Raw genomic sequence first — 19,036 nt, 5'->3', positions numbered from 1 at the left:
CCTATTTTCCCAGTATTGAATCTTTGGGGAGGAGGGATCCTCTGCACAACTACGGCAGGATAACGGCTGTACTTTTCGAGTAGCGCCGTTCGGGTCGAGCAGACGGCGGAGTCGGAGAGAGTCTAAACGGGGAGACTCAAAAATAGCGTCCAAAGGCGATTAGCTATGACGGGAGGAAACACTGGGGCTTCGTGAGAATCTACGTAAAAAAAAATAAGAGGATGAGGATTCCTCTGGTGAGTAACTGGATTTGTTTTTATGGCATTTCGCAGCTCTGCTTAGCCCCTCAAACCGCCATTGCAACGGCAACTTGGTGTTAGGAAAGTGAGTGGACGGTGTTGGTGGTAATTCTTTATTTTTTGTAAAGTGTGAGGAATCCCGAAAAGGTGCCGTTAACCGTCACCGATTTCTACGCCAATTACACAACACGCTCTGCGCGGCGTTTCAAGCTGTAGCTGTAGTGCTAGCGGATGGAAAAATAAATGTAAAAAAAATAAAGGAAACCGCCTCCATTTGATATCGGGGTTAAGTTGAGCCGTTTTCCATTATAACCGGAATCCAACAACCTGACCACCGAGTCGGTGGCGGCGTGAGTGTCCGCGAGAGCAGCGAGCTTCTGCCGTCATGCCGCGCACGACTGCCCGCTGAATCACCGGAGCCGTTTAATCCAACCGCTACACCTGCGTTTTATTACCCCAAATTAACAAGCCGAATTATAATTTTCACTTCTGATTTATGTCACATTTTTGTGGGAAACTTATCGGTGGCCTTTTCTCGTGTCGCGGTGGGAACAGATGTGAATCAAGTCAGCTAAAGCTAACACAACATTGCAAGTTCTCGCAACAAACAAACGCAAAACTGCAGCGATTTCCTTCAAATCTGCGTCGATGTAGCCCGGCAGTTTTGTTTTCCACCTTTTTTTTTTTTTTTTACCTTCGCTACCTTTGAAAGATTTTTATCCAGAGATGCAGGGATTGGCCTGCAGGCACAGCTACAACAGTGTCACTTCTGGTTGCATAACCCCAGCTAATGGTCACCTATGTGCTCTTAAGAGTTGGTCTCCTCCGGTCATCAGGCTGTTATTGAGTTCAACATGTGGAGTTATGAATAAACACGGCCTAAACCAGAGCCTACTTTTATTGTTTTCATTCATTCAGACATTAAAAGGTCCATTTTAGACAGAGGAGAAAGCAAGCAGCTTTCCAGGATTCCTAGGCAGTCTGGAAAGTATGAAAGTTGATTTAACTACTTTCCACATCAGCTTAGGGATGGAAATAAAAGAAAATATGTGCATTTACTTTGCTAACATCTCTGTCCTTTTATGGATGCGTTTATGTATCCATCCATCCATAACAGTATTTATTTGTTCTGTCCCAAAAGTTTGCAAGTTGGGGCTCTTAAAAACTTTGCCTAAAAATGATAACCATCTTTTTATTTATAGATATAACATATGCAGGTTTTTTGTAGTTTTATCTCTTTTGTTGTGGAATAAATGCATTGAATTTCCAGAACAGAAGATGTTTTTTAGATCTATTTATACATCTGAGAGAAGAACATTTTTTTATTCTGTTTTTTTGTTGCTCTTTTTTTTACAGTTTTACATTTTTCTTTATTTTAAAGTAGAGATGCACGATATATCAGCAATAACAAAGGTATCGGCCAATATTTGTCATTTTAAAATAAACATTTTTTTAAATGATTTTTTTTAAATCACTGAATTTTTTTATCGGTCCGCTAAATAAAACTGATCCGATATGAGCAACCAATACTTATTTTTATCTTGTTGCCATCTGTTTCTGTCCTTTTTGTTCTCCAAAGTTGTCGAAACGGCAGAGAAATATGTATGTATCATATCGGTAGTCAGCCATAAGATCAATATTAACATCAGATACTGATATTGGTCCAAATTTTCATATGAGTGAATCCTTATTTTAAAGGATTTGTTTGGCAAGTCAAATGTATAATTGGCTGAATCCCATCAGCAGCTTAGCAATCGGTCCAGCCTTGTTGTGTTTCTTCTAAAAGCAGATACTTTTTAGTGATGCATTGATAAATCTGCCCTGATTTCCTTAATTTTGGAAAATCTGTGATCGGCCGATACTTACATGTGAAGTCAATCTTATCCACCAATCTTATCTATTTTGGCAAAGGTCTAAAAATGAACTCATCGTTTTCTGTTCTCCTGAGAGAGAGGTTTGACTGACAGACCGGCCCACCAAGTCATGTTTGGATGTTTGCAGTTTACAATAGAAACCCCACTGTTGCCAACTCAATGAATTTCTTGCTACTTTTAGCAACATTTCAGACAAAAAAAAAAATCTGAATCAGCAGGTCAGGCGTTTTAAAGATTGTTGATCTGCGATCGGCCAGAAAACTGCGATCTGTGCACTGCTAATACTTTTTTAGCAAAGTTTTCTACACTGAACTGCTGCCATCTCTGTTTCCTGAACTAACTGGCAGTACTTTCAGGACACGAAACATAAACTGGATATTTGATGAGGGTTTCTACTGTCGCAAGAAAAGGTGATACCGAACCTCCATCTTCAGGTGGTTTTGAAAACCCAGAGGGGCTCATTGAGTCGAGTGATCCGGCAGGCGCCCATCCGAAGACAGGCTGCGGTGCGTGCAGAGCGTCCCCAGATGTAGGTTACTGTACGCTTTCAGAAATTATTACAAGGCTCTCTCTGATGGCAGCTCGTCTCCCAGCGCCGCCTTTATTGTCTGGAGGTGGTTAAAGTAGATCAAAACCTAAAGCGGAGAACTCATAATCACTCCTGACAGTTGCTGTGAAGCAAAGCAACTCTCTCTACTTCTATTTTTTTCTCTTTTCCTCTTATAAATTCAGTGGCTTTAGCTTTCCGACCCCACCTGTCTGAGCTGAACTGTAGTGGCGTATTCTCCTGTGGTGCATTTTGCTTTAATTTCCCGCAAACACACAAAGTTTCCGTGGGACAGAGACGGACAACTCCCAGCGTTCTCCAGCATTACATAATCTGCTTGTCACTCAGTCATGAGACGGCGTTGTTAGAAAGTGATGTCAGGCCATTCTTAAACGGAGGAAGTGATCGTTTGAGGTTTCCTCTATCCGCCCTCAGTAGCCGTCGTCTGGCTGTGTTTGGATCTAAAAGCGCTGCTTGGCAGGATGTGAACTTGCCGACCCGGCATTTCTGTTGCTTTTGGGAAAAGTGTCGGACGGATATTGAAGTATGGAAGCTAAACGCCTGAATCGCCATCATTTTGTTTGTCATCCATTTAATCTGCTACTTTATTTCCTTCCTCCCAGTTACTTGTCCCCACTGCAAAAACACAAAATCTTATTTTGTCTAGTTTCTAGTGGAAATATCATAGTATGCTTGAAATAAGTCAAAACTAACTTACAAGTAACTTTTCAGCAAGAGATCGCAGCTTGTTTTATGTCAATAATTCTTTAATATTGATAAAAATTACTTGTTCCATTGACAGATTATTTCACTTATAACAAGACATTTTTCTCATGTTATAAGTGAAAATGCGGATGATGAGTGAATTTGCATTAATAGTTAGAATTGCTACATCCTGTAGAGACTGTATTTTATTGTACTTTGTTTAAATGTCAGAATTTGCAAACTAATGTACATAGTGCCATTTTATAGCACAACCAAGTAACTGTTTCCTTCAGTTGTTATAAAAATGCTGTTTATATTGAATATGACTTAAACAAAATGTACTTCCTGATTTAATGCCTTGAAACTCTCTTTCTGAAACTCCGCCTTCAGGAAGTCATCACAACAAGGCTTCTTTATTAATGTCCTTACCAGCATTGCTCTGAGAAGTAGCTCGTATAATGAGTTCAGCAGTTCCACTAGATGTTTGCTAATTGCTGCTGGCTATTCTGAAGGAGCGGCTCTGTGAAGCAGAAGCTCAGAAACTGGGAAACTGCTTCTCTGAGGAGGAGCTACGCCTTGAAGGTGGTCCACCCAGGCGTTTTTCCACAGCTGAATGGTTGCCATGGAGTTTAAAGGATTTCTCAAACATGCACAAAACACTCCAGTATGTTTATGTAATAAAGAAAAGAATACAAAAGTATGACTGAAAGGCCCAGAAAAACTGTAATCACTAGTCATCCTGGGTTGACACAAGTCCATCTGATTTTCTCACGTGGTGATGTCTGCAGAGATCCTCCATGTTGCTCCAAAATCAGCCAATAAAGGTCCCAGAGGAAATGCATCAGGACTTCATCATCATCATTATCATGCTATTCACAGCTTGCTTTTCTCCCTCTGAAAGCCTCCACTCCGTTGCCTTTTTAAGACATGTCTAAACAACAGAATGAAAGTAGTGAAAGAAAAGAATAGAGATCATTCACACCTGAATCAACAGTTATTTCTTTGAAGGACATGTTGAACATTCTGAGCTTTTCCAGTTTTTATCCAGATAAAAAGTAAAATCACAGCAAACTGAGATGCGTTTGTTTTCCACAATGCAAAATAATTACATTTTAAGGATCAGACAGAAAAGTTGTCGGTTAAAAAGTTAAAAAAAAAGTTTTTGAAGCATTTGTTTCCTTTTAAATGAACATAAGTAAATGTATAGCTACTTTAGAGCGGGGGGCGTCAAACTCATTTTCAGTTTGGACCAAATCAAGATCATGAATGTTTTTAAAGGGTTGGTTGTGCCAGAATGTATTGATAAAACCGTTAAAATGTTTTTCACCACTTTTGCAAAAAAAAAAAAAAAATCTGCAATAAACTCGCAAGTACGCATTAGTGGGAAAAAGCGCAGGGATTTGTTGATTTTGCATGAACTTCCACAATAATTCACAAGGAACTGGAGGGACTAATTGATGCAATTTGACAGTAAACAGATAAAAACTGCTTTGAATTGATTGATAAAATAATATTTAAGCACATTGTTATCTTTACAATTCCTCTTATGAGTCCAGAGGACCGCATAAAAAGCTATGGTGGGCCAGATTTGGCCCCCGGGCCTTGAGTTTCACACCTTAGAGTCTTTAACAGTTAATTTTTGTTTTCATCTTGTAATTTAAATTATACACTTGTGGATGTTCTTGGTTGTAATCAGATCTTTTGCATATAACACAGACTTCAAACATCGCCATCACACTTATTCCCTTAAAGTGTCAGGAAGTATTTTTTTTGTTTTTTTTCTGTATATATAGTCAACTTTTTCAAAATTATATGTTGTCTTGAAGTTTCAGGAACCAGAAGAAACTGACTCTCTTGCAGAGATTATTCCTGCGCTTAACTCATGTGCCGCTGTAGTCATAATTTGTCTCATTTTTGTAAAATAAGACCATGTTATGGCAAAAATAAAGCCTAAAATAAGGAAGAACATAACCTAATGTGGAATACAAGTCCTTTTGATGTTTGTAGAATCTCTTTATGATCCGTCTTTCTAAGCAGGCTGCTGAGAAAGCCAGACTTCTCCAGCTCTCTTTAATACTTTATAAGCAGAACAATTTGCAGGGCATTTATTCTTAATTTGGCTGGAGATTGTGGGCCGTCTTAAGAGTTTAAATTAACTTGAGGCCAAAGCGAGTGGCTTACTGACCCAGATTCTGGCTGCTTTTATCGGGTTTTTTGATTTGTCGGAACAGAAGTTGGAATTAAAAACATTCATTTACACTAATGAGACTCACAGCAGTTGGTCTGGATGCAGATATCATGACTTCTGCTTTTCGACGATGTTTGGTTTTAGAAGGAAATTATAAAGAACACAGGAACAAGGCAGGGAAAATATTGTGAAATAAATAAAATAGCATTTATATCATGAGGAACTTGGTGTGTGTGAGGAAGCGAGTGTGTTTCCCAGTCAGGAAACTGAAGCAGGAAACTGTCTTGTTCTGACAGCATGGAGCTAATGAACTGTTTCGGCATCTTGGTTGGTCTGAGTTCCCTCGTTGTTTATGGCCCCGTCTCATTTCATTTGGCAGCCATGAGAGCTTTTCCAGTCAGGTGGGATTCTTCACATCGCAAAAACACAAAACCGTATCAAGTAGTTTTGGTTAAGTTTCTAGTGCAGGGGTGTCCAAACCTTTTGTCACAAGGGCCAAAATCATAAAATCAAAAGGACTGGAGGGCCAAATAAAGCAGAACAAATAAAGTATTAATTTAATTGAACAAATAAAGTGTTCAGGTTTGTTACTGGGAAGGGATGTGTAAATTATTCTAGTTCTAAAACTTTAAAAGGATTTTGCAGATTTGTCTCTTGAAAGAAATTTAGCAAATTTTCTAGGTATCAATTAGAAAAAAAGAACCAAATTTAGTCAATTCTGATCAATAAAATCAGGATTAATGAAATTTAACCAAATTTAATAGATTAATTAAAAGCAGATTTGAGTACACCAAAATTTGCTTTTGAGTAAAAATCACTGGATAGATGTGTAAAAAGCAAACGACTTGGTTATTTAAGGACAAATAAATGGTGATATTGCCAACATTTTATGTTGTAACATGATTTTATTTTGTCTGTGATCATTTTGCTCCATCTACATCAAACACCTGCGCCACAAATTGTGAACAAATTTGCATCATTCTTGAACCGAAGTCAGGGGCCATACACAATCAGTTCAGGGGCCCTAAATGGCCCCTGGGCCACACTTTGGACACACCTATTCTAGTGCAAATATATTAATATGTTTGAAATAAGACAAAACTAAGTTATTATTATCCTTTCTGCAATATAATATCTTGTTATAAGTGTTTATAATTTTTTTGTAAAAAAATAAAAATAGACCAAAAAAACCCCTTGTTGCCTTGGTTACAACTCTCCGAAAGTAAAATAAGCCTTCCTGTTGTTCTCTGTAAGCCTTAGTCTCTCTATCTGTATGAATGAACCACTGTCTGGTTGTGATTACCGTTTAGAGGTGATAAACTAGAAAAAAATTAATTTTCTGGGTGTTTTTATTTTTTTGTACACAGATTCTCCTTGTTTATGATTTTCTGTCAATATATTGACGACAGTAGGGGAGGAATGTTGTTTTTATATTGAAAGGAAATTAAATCTCTATTTGGAACATGTAAAATATCTGAGGAAAAAAAAAATAACATAATTAAGACTAAAACAAAAAATATATTGGAATAATGAAACGTAAAAAAAAATTCATATCCAGTTTGAAAAGAGTAGAAATAAGACAAAACTTATTAAATCCCACCATCGATGGTCTCATTTAATTGTTACTCCATGTCACAGCTTCTACTTTTTCCAAAGTATTGTGACAGGCTTAGTCATCTGTGTTTCTGAGTTAAGAAATATTTAAAGTTGGCAGGAACTTTGAAAATATAATTTCATAGTTATGCATTTTTGGAAGACTGGAAGATTAATACCTAAACACCAACTATAAAGTCTTAAAAAAAAGGCAATTATTTAAAAAAACAACTTATAAAGTAACAATGCTAAGCCTGGTGGGGGCACAAATAAAGGCGGGTGGCCCGCCAGACTTATAATACACTGAAGGAAACCCTGATATCCGTACAATTAATTTCTTATGATGCAGTCTACACCATATTTATTGTCTACAGTCTCATGTTACACACACCATTAAAGGGAACATATTCACACAACAAAAATAGCAAACATTAATGGTGTTGCATCATTCTTGATGTCATTAATGGTGTTTTAATGAATCATATTATCTGTAGCTTTAAATGCTATTGTATTTTATGAGACCCAGCTGGACTCACATTGACAGCAGCTATACTGCGGTGGAAGCTACTCTTGAAATTCTTCTTTCCTTTCACTTAACCCTACAATGAGTTTACAAGTCTAAAAATACAACTCCGCCATGCACTTGGCTAGAGATGCATTATTCAGCACCTCTGCAGAGTAATTAAACCGTAATTAGGGTTGTGCTCCGGTCTCCATGGAGTTGCATCTTTGTGTGTTTTGGGTGCATTCAGATGGTTGTGGTGCAGGACCACTTCGGTTTACAAGGAAAGGCTTCAGCTGAGGTCAGCGAGAGCAAAACTTTAGCTCTGTTCAGAGAATGCCAACGTTTCCCTTTGCTTTCCTCAAATTGCAACAAATTGACTGGTGGATTTTAGCTTTAGACTGTCATGGAAAAGGGAACTGACTTTATCCATTCAATTAAAAAAGCGAAACTCCTGCATCCTATGGATTAATTACACTAAGACTGATGCACGTTGTTTAATAATTACACACTACAGATGAGCACGATGCAATAAATCTAAATAAAACTAATAGCATGATAAATCAAAATGAGCTCAATAATTTCTATTTGCATGATTTATTGTTTTTCTCTTTTCTCTGTTTCTACCAAAAATTGGATGACAAAAGTCTTCGGTCTGGTGTTTTGGTCTCAACTAGCTGCTTTTTTGAAGTTACAGAGACTTCATAATTAATTTTATTTGTTTCTGTTTTTTCTTTATTTTGGATATTTAAAATGTCTCTCTGTTCCACAGTTAAAGGATCATTAAAACCTAAAGTTTATCGATCTTTGAGAATGTGTTCTTATATCATTATTATGCCATTACCATTATATTACTAGAAAATGATGTCAAAACAATATTGTTGTGTATCGCAATAACGTCTGAGACAATTTATCGTCCAGCAAAATTTGTTATTGTGACAGGCCTAGTTATAAGCAGTGAAAACTCAAATTACAATTTAATGTAAGAGCAAAAGAAAACTTTTTTAAAAATCAAGTATTGTGTTATGGTGGAAAAACTCATGGGAAAGACAGTCATCAAGAAACGCAAATATAAAACACTGCAATTAAAATTAAAAAATCGCTTTTTGCAAGAGAGTTTTTCAGCTGTATAAAAATGAGTTTATTTTGCAAAATTCTTATTGGCATCATTTAATATTCCCGTTTTCTTAAAAACTGTATATTGCATTTTCATTCTCTGCAAACTATAATCATTAAAATTAACAAAACTTGAAATTCTTCCACATGTGTCCCTCCAGTTTACTCCAACGTTTTGAATTAACCTATCAGAAGCTTGTAAACACATGACATCATCATCTGGGCTTTCCTAAATTATTTAAAGGCACAGTAATATTTATGTGAATTATTTGTCATTTTGCTAATTGAAATAATTTTGGGTAATCAAGGAATGTTTAGTCTATTTTAATGCCAGACACTGACACTTTATGTTCTTATATTCATGTAAATATTGGTTCTCTACTTGATGAAAGTGAATGACGGTTGTTGTGCATTGTTTATGTATCAATTCACTTTTTTAAAAATTTCATAATGTAAATATATGCGTACACAGTAGAAGAGCATGACTATTTGTTCTCTGTAACACCGCTGCTTAGTGGAAAACCTGATTAATGAAATTTCAAACATGTTGCGCAAACATGTTCTTTAATTGCTTGTGGGCAGAAAACTTTCCTGAATCATTTTACAGTCACAACAATCTGCCTCCAGCTCCAGAGAAACACTTTAGATTTAACTGCAAGCAACTTGCTGTTACAAGTCCAAAAACCTACCGAGATTAAACACTCAATAAATATGCAGTTTATCACCTTATGTGATTTTCTGTCTAAGGGGGATAAGTTTAGCTGCAGCCTGAAGTGATTTCTGATCTGTGTGAACATGCATTATGTTCAATAATAATGGCATTGTAGCTGAAAGCGTCCTGGGTTTGGTGTTTCTTTTGATACTTAAAAGTTCTGAGTCTGGCTGAAACTAGGACCTGGAAGTCTTAGAGGCCATGTGGCTGCAGAGTATTGTTTGTCTGGTGTAATCCTCGTTCGCCCCTCCTGTCTTTATGAGAACAACCCTGAAGATCAGCCCGACTGTTACTCATCTACAGCCGCACTCACACAGTCTCATCCCGTCCCCGGTCCAAGGTCTTGGCGTGATGGAGGACAGTCTGGGCAGGTTCAGCAAGCCTCGATTCAGACGTCAAGCCTCTTTTTCCATTCATGACTCTGATTGCTTTGTCAAGGTCGGAGCGGTGATGGCTGATAGCCTACGAGGAGCTGCAGCGCACGTGACGAGCCAGTTGATGTGCTGTCAGTTCGAGTGTGTGTCCTTAAAGTGTTATGTAAAATCAACTTCTTTGAGCTTTATGTTATGTTACTGCTTTAATTCGTTCATGCATGTTTGAGGAATCGTTTAGTTTTCTATAGATCAGTCATACACTCTCCATAGACTTAAAACCACCAACATTTTTCATAAAATCTCCAGCTGTATTTTAAGAAAAATGTTAGTAGAGACAAACCTAAAGATGGACCTCCTGTGTTTTAAGTAGGGAAGCACCGATTTAACGGCCAGCCGATTTATCATTGCCGATTTCCTTAATTTTGGGAGATGAGTGAAAGGCCAATTTTTACATGTGAAACCAATCTTATCCACCAGTCTCATGTACCTCGGCAAAGGTCTAAAAATGTTACCCCACTGTTGCCAGCTCAGCGACTTTCTTGGCATATTGAGCAACATTTCAGACAAAAGAATTGGCATCAGCCAGCATCGGCAGGTCAGGCTTTTTAAATATTGGTAATCGGCAATTGGCCAGAAACTGACTTAGTTTTGCCAATCGTTTTGTTTTGAATGGAATATTGGTTGTGAACCTTTTGGTTTTTGTGTTACTGGTGGGTCTTCTGTGGACTGGACCTGCTGGGTGGCATTCCAGTCCTCTTCCATCAGTTTTCTTGTAGGAAGTCAAAGCTTTTGGCTCTTTGGTGTTCGTCAAGTAGTTTCTCTGCAGCATTTTGCTCTGCGATCCTGGAGTTTGGAGACTTCTGTAGAGAAGAAGCTGTGATTTCATTACAAATATGGGCAAAGGTTTGTAGATATTCTGCTAATGATGAAAAATACAATTTTGCAGTTGTGGTGTTTCAATTAAACAATAAACACAATTAAAATCACACGTGAATAAGTTTGTTCGTGTGATAATTAGAAAAACATGCCGCGCCACCATCCTTCTACCACTTCCTGTCGTCTTCTTCGTCTATTCTGTCAGTAGTAACATCCGGCTGTTGATCACATGACTCCTGTGATGTGAAAGAAATGTTAATGCTCTTTGTTAAAAATCAACAATAAGAATTATTGTTTCTTTTGCAGTACGACTGCCGTCATGCCGTCTCATCCTAATGCAAAGATGCTAAAAGTTTTTGATAAAATTATTTTTCGTAATTCCAACTTGGGCAATTCTGTGGTCAATGAAAACACAGCTACTGACCAAAGCGACGTGAAATTGACCATAATTTCAGAACCAAATCTTTTATTGCAAACCTAATTCTAAACCTCTGAATATATATTTTCTAAATCTTGTAGAGCTGCATGGTGCGGTAACATTACTCACATAGCTGGTTTGGCAAACAGCTGCAGGTGTTGGAATAAGAGTTGAGGAAGATCTCTAAAGGTGTTTTCCTCCCTCAGGTGTGGGCGCTGGGCGCTTGCCAGACTGGGTGAAGGCAGATCCGAGAGCTGAAGAAAAACCCAGCACCCGGGGCTGCAGAGTAGGACCTCCGTACAGGTAAGCCTCTCCATTTAATTCATTGTTGTTCAGCCAGGATTGTGTAGGGCAGTGCAAATATAGTTTCCACCCATAAAACTGTCTGTTTAGACTAGCTCTTGCAGTGTTTTTATCCGTGATGCGTGGCAACCTAGAAAACAGAGGATAGTTGGCAGTGCAGAGTGAGTACACGGTATAAACTTTAGCTGTAAATCACATTGAGATATAAGTTTAGCAAAGCTATTTTACTGTTTTAGATAAGTTCGCCCTCCTGCCACAAGCAGACTAAGTCATAAAAGGTCACAAACATTTAGTTTTTTACAGCATATTAATGGAAAATTTAGTGGAAAGCAGAGCTGGGCAATAAATGGATGCTCTCAACTAATCAATTTCTTTGTTGTTGTTGTTTGGTTTTTTTACCGATGCACTTGTTGGGTTTAAATAGTTCAGAGTGATGTCAGCACGCCCAGAGTCGCCATCTTTCTTGACAAGCGTGTTTTGCAGCTTCTGTTTATTTGGACTTTGAATTCAGGTATACTCTATGAAATGCAAGGGTCAGGATATGGTTTTTATCTTATTCATTAATTTTTTATAGAAAATAAAGTCATTATGATGCAGGAATAAAGTTGAAATAGTATGAGAATAAAGATCAAACATTTGCCTTTAAATATGTCCTACCCAGAACTCCTCAAGTGGTGGCATAGATTTTGTTACCCGGTTCAATTTCTGTATAAAAATGTTTTCTATCCAACTGATAATCTGTTAATTTAAAAAATAATCAACAACCCTACACCTTATTGTTAAGTAAAGCAGAAAGGACTTTCACATGTTGATGTTGCATCCTGCATCCTTTTCTACACATGATCAAGCGTTCACTAAAGAAATGCTCTGTTTGTACATTTTAGGCAATAAAATGTTTGTTTTCTTATTTAATAAAATTGAATTGAATTATTTGTAAATTTGCATCTTTTAGTGTATTTCTAATATTGTATAAAAAAAAGTGGTTCAGGATTTCCCTCAATGTATCATAAGCCTGGCGGGCCACCAGGATTTACTTGCCCTCCACCAGGCTCATTTAAAATTTATTTTAAGTGAATTTCTTTATACACCAGTAACAGGAACAGCAAAGACAGGCTTTAAACTATTTTTATATGTAATAAAACATCAGTAACCTTTATCAGGCAATTATCTATTTAAATATTAAATGGCCTTTGATTATTAACCTACAGACAGACTAGTTTTATTTAATCTACCACTGTATTTTTTGTGTTGATAATTCCCCGTCAACCTTAAATAATTTTTAACACAAAAACTCGGTGAGGCAACTTGTGGATTGCCTTAGCACCCCTACCACTGGGCTTAGCTACATTTTTTGGGGGGGAAACCCTGTGGGCTTAATAAAAAATCTGCTGGGTGTGCCTTTTTTTTTAGATTTTATTATTGGATAAACAAAAACAAACAGAAACCAAGGTCAACACAACAATACGAAGAACAGTACACAGAATATCCGTCCGTACAACATTCAGGAGTCATTTACATCACAAAAAGTTTAAACTGGGATACAAATTATGTTTTGAGTTGTTTGGATCTGGTCAGTAATTTGTGCCAATTTTTTTTTTATTTGATGAATCATCAGAATGATTGCTTACTAAATTAAGTTTTAGCTGCAGCCCTTGTCCACACACGTTTATCGTTTTTAAGGTTAAATTGGTGACTTGGTGAACTCCTCCTGTTGGCAGGTTCACACGGCCGTTGGCAAGGTGGAGCTTCCTGGCCCATGGAGAATTACTTCCAAGCCGAGGCCTTCAACCTGGACAAGGTGCTGGACGAGTTCGAGCAGAATGAAGGTGAGATGGCAGGTGAAGGGCGTGGAAACGGAAAATAACTAAGGTGTGCAGGAGCTTCCAGCCATCACAGCTGAGTAACACTTCAGGGCGGTGATTGAGGCCGCACGGCAAGGGAACGCCGCTAATTGGATTTGCTTTTTGCTTGTGGGATTCAGTAAAACTGTGTAATTGGTTCAAGACAAGACCGGCGTCTTTTTTATGGTCACTTAGAATAAGCAGGGAATCGAAATTAGAGGGTTTTTGAGAAAGTTGCTTCGCAGAGCTTATTTATAGTAAGTGCAAAGTAAACACTGCAGTGCTGAGCTGTGTGTTTGACAAACGTGGCTTCCCTATTGTTGAAGAAAGGTGGCTTTTTTGTGGATTTATGGAAAATAACCCTAGGAAAAGAAAGTGCTGAATAACAGACACAGGTGCTGGGAGCTCAGTGTGTGTTTTGGCTGAAGGTGCCGTCAGCCAGAGATTCAGCCTGGCAGATTAACTTGGTGTGTGTGTATGTGACACACACTGAAAGAGCTTAGCATGAATTCCTGTGCAGGGAGGAGATGAGCAAGTAGTAAAAAACACAGCAATGCGAACAAATCATTTTAGATGTGTTACAGAAATGTTTTATCTCATGATAAAGCATTCACACCTTCATTTTTCTGTATCCAGGATTTCTCCCTGGAGCTGCTCAACCATTTAACCCATTTTCCCACAATTTTCCAGCTCATTCACAAGCCAATTTTTCCAAACTATTCTGACCTCGTTTCTCTGTTTGGTCGAGCCATTTTTAGCTGTCTGATCACCTGGAAGAGTGATCATTTGTAATAATTGTGGTTTATAGTTTCTAAAAACTTTGTCAGACTTCAACTACAAAAAATCTTAAAATGTTGCATGAATTCAGCACCCTTTTCTCTGATACCTCAAATATAATCTTCTCTACTCTTCTGTAGAGTTCAAATGTGTCTAATTTTCTGTAAGTATTAATCACAGATGAAAAGATGTGGCTATTCACCTGAACCGGCAGAGGTGGGAAGACGAGGGGCACTGACTGCAGTTTTCTGGCCGATGACCGATCTTTAAAAAGCCAGAGCTGATGATTACGATTTTAGCCAATAATGATTTTTTTTGTCTGAAAAGTTGATGAATGTAGCGACAAAGCCACTAAATTGGTAAAAGTAAAGTGATTGCACATGTGACGATTTTATCTCAGAGGTGAGTCTATTGGCCAGCCCTCTCTCCCAGCAGAGCAAAAGGGGACAGTGGGTGATTTTTAGATATTTAGCTGATTAAGATTGGTGCATGAGGTTGGCCAATCTGCCAAAAATTAAGGAAATCTGGTCTGATTCATCTGTGCACTTCTAGTCAATAGACAAAAACAATGAGAATTTCAGTTTAAAGTTTGCAACAAGTCATGTAGGAATAGAGCAAATGTGGAAAAAGGAAAGCTAAGAGATTAACACTAAACTTTTTGCTGAAAAGCTGAAAGTTGTTGAAGTTTGAATATCTTGTTACAATCACAAGTGATGCAAATATTTTTACATTTGAAGCTGCAGGTGGAAATAAAGAGGTTTTTTTTGTTTTGCAGATGAGACGGACACGTCAATTCTCTCGGACGCTAAGTGGACACAGATCCTGGCTCCGCCCGCCCACATGCTCTCCCTGAATCCCGCTCTGGCCCACGCAGACATCAGCCCCCGGGAGAGCCCGCTGCCCTTCAAGACTCTTCCCGACCCGTCCAGCACCTCCTCAGGACCCGACCCCAAAAGGTCGGCGGGTCCTGAGCATCAACCGTGGGCGGAGGAGAGGCCGGCGGATGTCCACAGCCCGCCTCTCCCTCAGCCCAACATCGGCAAGCTGGTGGGCGCTGACGACGTCTCGCCATGCGGCGTTGTGGAGAACGGCTGCACAGGATGCCCACAGAAAAGTTCTCCTGCTGAGGTCCACGTTGGTAACGAGGAGGAACCTTCATCAGTGGGCGGTGGAGGCTCTTGCTTCACGTTTGAGATGGGATTAGCAGAGGAACGGACTCTTTCTGAGGATAATCCTCCACATGTGACTCAAAATGGAGGAGAGTTGAAAGATGAGAACCGTTCTGCTGTTTTGCAGGACTTTGAGCAGGAACAAAAAAGTATAAATTCTGAGGAGCTTGGAGGAAGTGTGAATGGGAGTCAGAGTGTCCAGGCGGAGGTTGAGGAGAACAGTTTGTCTCCTCATGGCAGGGACGGAGCGCAGGATGAGCAGGAGGGGAGAAAATGCGCTGAAAATGGACAAATGGAGCAGAAAGTTAGAACTGGAATCCTTCCTAACGGTCTGGAGATGGAGAATGGAAGCAGCTTAAAGGTCAACGAAGCAGAGGACACCGAGGACTTTTCTCCGTCTCCTGTCCCGTCCAAGGAGGACTCTGTGACCGAAGAGAAGGAGATGGAGGAGAGCAAGCAGGAGCTGAGCGACGGCGGAGCGGCCGGGTCCGGCGGCGTCCAAACGAAACTGAACAACAGCCGGCTGCAGCCGGTGAGCGTTCCCTACGGAGGAGCGCGGCCCAAGCAGCCGGTCAGCCTCAAGCTGCAGATCCCGCAGCCGCTGTCCGGCCAGGTCCAGAACCAGCTCAGCGCCAAGAACAAGAACATGGACAGCCGCTGCTGCAGAGGCACGCCCACCGACCCAGCGCCAGGTGGGACGGGCCAGAGTTCGCTCAATGGAAATGGAGGAACCCGCTCTCCATCGCTGACGGCGTCTGAGAGTCCTGACAACGACCTTCAGGCCGGGCAGCAGGGGGCGCTGTGCAGGAAGGCCGCCAGCTCGCTGGGAGAGGTGGCTCCTGTGTGGGTGCCTGACTCGCAGGCCCCGGTCTGCATGAAATGTGACGTCAAGTTCACCTTCACCAAGAGGAGGCACCACTGCAGGGCCTGCGGCAAGGTCAGCGCTGCTTTAACTCGGTTAGAGGCGGCTATTACAGCAGAGCCCCGCTTCCCTGGGAGACTTAAACATCCACTTAGATCATGCAGAGCTGCTCCTCTAAATACTGAAAAAAAAAGCCATTTTCTGAAAAGTAACAGAAATAAAGCCAAAACTACTCAAGTGGCAGTTTTAGCTTCACCTGGTTCAGATTCTGTAAAAAAAAAAAAACTCCCATTAAACTTCTATTTCTATCCAATTATTAACTGGTTACTCCAAATAATAGTCAGTAGATTAGTAATATCCTATATTGATATTACTAATCTATTAGTAAAGCAGAAAGTGCTGAGTTTTTTACATGTTGAGTGAACATCATTTGTAGCATTTTCTGCTACAAATGATCAAATGTACACTAAAGGAATGTTGTTGTACTTTAGGCAATAAAATGGTTATTTACTCATTTAAAAAAGTATGTATAATTTTGTAAAAAACAAAGAATTAGGTAATTGAATGAAAAACGTGACAATTTTTAAATCCGATTAATCTATAGATTAATCGCTTACTCAAATAATTGCTGGTTGCAGATCTAAAAAGAACATATAGCTCTGGAAACAACGAAGAGCCTGCTGCACTGAACCCCATTGAAAACCTCATGGTTGGATGTGCTGTGGTGGCGCAGGGGTTAAGCTCAACCCACATATGGAGGCCTTAGTCCTCGACGTGGCTGTCACAAGTTCAATTCCCAGCCTGGCGACCTTTGAAGCATTGCTTCCCATTACCCACTTTCCTGTCAATTAACTATCAAATAAAGGCCACTAGAGCCAATAAAACCTTTAAAAAAGAAAACCTCATGGTTTTTACACCAAATATTGATTCCTGAACTCTTCCTGAGTTAAAACATTAGTATTGTAGTTTCTAAATAAATATGAACTTGTTTTCTCTGCATTATTTGAAGTCTGAAAGCACTGCTTCTTATTCGTTATGACAATTTCCCATTTTCTGCTAATAAAAATGACATTTTTGCTTGGAATTTCAGAGATGTCAGCAGTTCATAGAATAATAGAACAATGTTAATTTTACTCAAACATAGACATAAATGGTAAAATCAGAGAAACTGATCATTTTAAATGGTCTCTTAATTTTTTTTCCAGAGCTGTATGTAACCTAAAAGAAGAAACAAAATAATTAGCATAGGGAAAGGAAATTCAAATTAGATGCACTTTCAGTCGTCGTTTGTTTGCAGCTGGCGTAAGGACCGCCCACGTGTGGCGTCCGTGCTGCTGTAAATGCAGCATGCGGTCGCTGACACCGCACTGGATAACCGGGCGGAGCGCTACTTAATTTCCCAAGGTGGTAAACAAACACTCTGGCTCTGCCAGTTGAGCTGGGAGGAGCTGGCGCTGCAGCAATAGTAACACCTGCATGGCAGCTATAAACAGTAGATGCAGCATTATCATCCCAGGAAGGTCAAAGGTCACAGTAAAACCTTGCAGCACACAGGGGGCTCTGGTTTAGTTTGTGAAATGTTTATTTAAAGTGCAATGTGTTGATGCAGTGTTGGTCTCTTTAAGGTGTTCTGTGCAGCGTGTTGCAGCCTGAAGTGTAAGCTGCTCTACATGGACAGGAAGGAGGCCCGCGTTTGTGTCACCTGTCATTCTGCCCTGACAAACGGTGAGCAACAATCACACTTATCTGTTTGACATTTTGTCTCATTTCAACACAAAGTAATGCTTAATTAGGAGTTAGAAAGCAGAAGATACTCTGTTTTCAACATTTCTTACAAAGAAAAACTGGAGAAGAGAATCTAGTCTTTGCAAAAAGAACTATTTTTCCCAATTCTCAACATCATACCAACTGGATGGCATCTCAACAGAGGAGGGTAAAGTGCTCGAGTAAGAGTAGCACTACTTAAACATATTTTTTACTTAAATAAGTAAAATATAGCTGTCCAAGAAATTACTTAAAAGTTAAAAAAGGATTTGGTAAAAGGCGCCTGAAGCACTGAGTGATAACCCATTAATCATTTATTATTTAAACATTACAGCATCAGACGGACCAAAATATAAAGGAAAATGTTGGTATTTTAAAGACCAAAATGAAAATAAATCATATAAATTACAAAATGACATCAGGCAAAAGTAAAATTTTTACAAAATCAGTTTATTTCAATATAAAACTTATGAATCTTTGATAAAAATTGCAAGTGTGTGTCTCTCTGGTTAATATTCTTTTTCATTCAGTGAAGTTACTCTCAGTGGGAAGAGGATCCAGACATTTTACTCTAGTAAGAGTAAAAATACTCTGAAAAGTACTTTTTAAAGAAGAGTTACTCAAATAAATGTAACTAGTTACAACCTAACTGTGCATCTCAACATTAAATCCAACACATTGGTAAATATTCCTAATCAGATTTATGGTTTACTTTGACCCACGTTTTTACAGGATGGTGCTGCCATCACCGTGTTTCACTATGAGGGTGATGTTACTCTGGACATGTGGTTTTATCTTTGAGAAATCTGTGGTAGAAAGGATAATCTCTTCTGCCATCATCTGTTGGAGTGGCAGCATCAGAACCTGGGACTTAAATGCTAAATACGCTGATAAAGAAAACAGGTTCGGTTCTGGAACCTCTGGAGTTGAAGATGGAAAGGAGAATTCATTTTTTTTACAAAATGAAAAACATTACAGACAAATTTGTGTGCCTTCAGTCAGAGGCTTCTTCAGATACACTGTAGTACAGACTGCTACAGGAGATCCTTCCTGCCCACAATCATCAACATCTTCAACAACTCTTTATTCAAACGTAGATGATATGAGTTGACATTTCATTTTGAAAGTATTTTTGAATACTTTCAAAATCTTTCCAACCCACAGCATGATGCTTCC

The 19,036-nt window shown here is 39.1% G+C and overlaps 1 protein-coding gene across 2 annotated transcripts in view; it reads left to right on the top strand.

Moving 5' to 3' along the window:
• zfyve9 (zinc finger FYVE-type containing 9) overlaps positions 1-19,036 on the top strand; it is a 41,010-nt gene continuing 21,974 nt past the window's right edge. For both annotated transcript variants that reach the window (XM_023334894.1, XM_023334893.1), the window contains exons 1-5: positions 1-236; positions 11,351-11,447; positions 13,166-13,273; positions 14,841-16,171; positions 17,722-17,821. In XM_023334894.1, coding sequence (XP_023190662.1) covers positions 13,204-13,273; positions 14,841-16,171; positions 17,722-17,821 — 1,501 coding nt within the window. In that variant the 5' untranslated portion in view covers positions 1-236; positions 11,351-11,447; positions 13,166-13,203. The remainder of the gene's footprint in view (positions 237-11,350; positions 11,448-13,165; positions 13,274-14,840; positions 16,172-17,721; positions 17,822-19,036) is intronic.

The sequence above is a fragment of the Xiphophorus maculatus genome, chromosome 6 (assembly GCF_002775205.1).
Source record: "Xiphophorus maculatus strain JP 163 A chromosome 6, X_maculatus-5.0-male, whole genome shotgun sequence".
Taxonomy (NCBI): Eukaryota; Metazoa; Chordata; class Actinopteri; order Cyprinodontiformes; family Poeciliidae; genus Xiphophorus; species Xiphophorus maculatus.
This window is presented reverse-complemented; position numbering and strand designations above follow the sequence as displayed.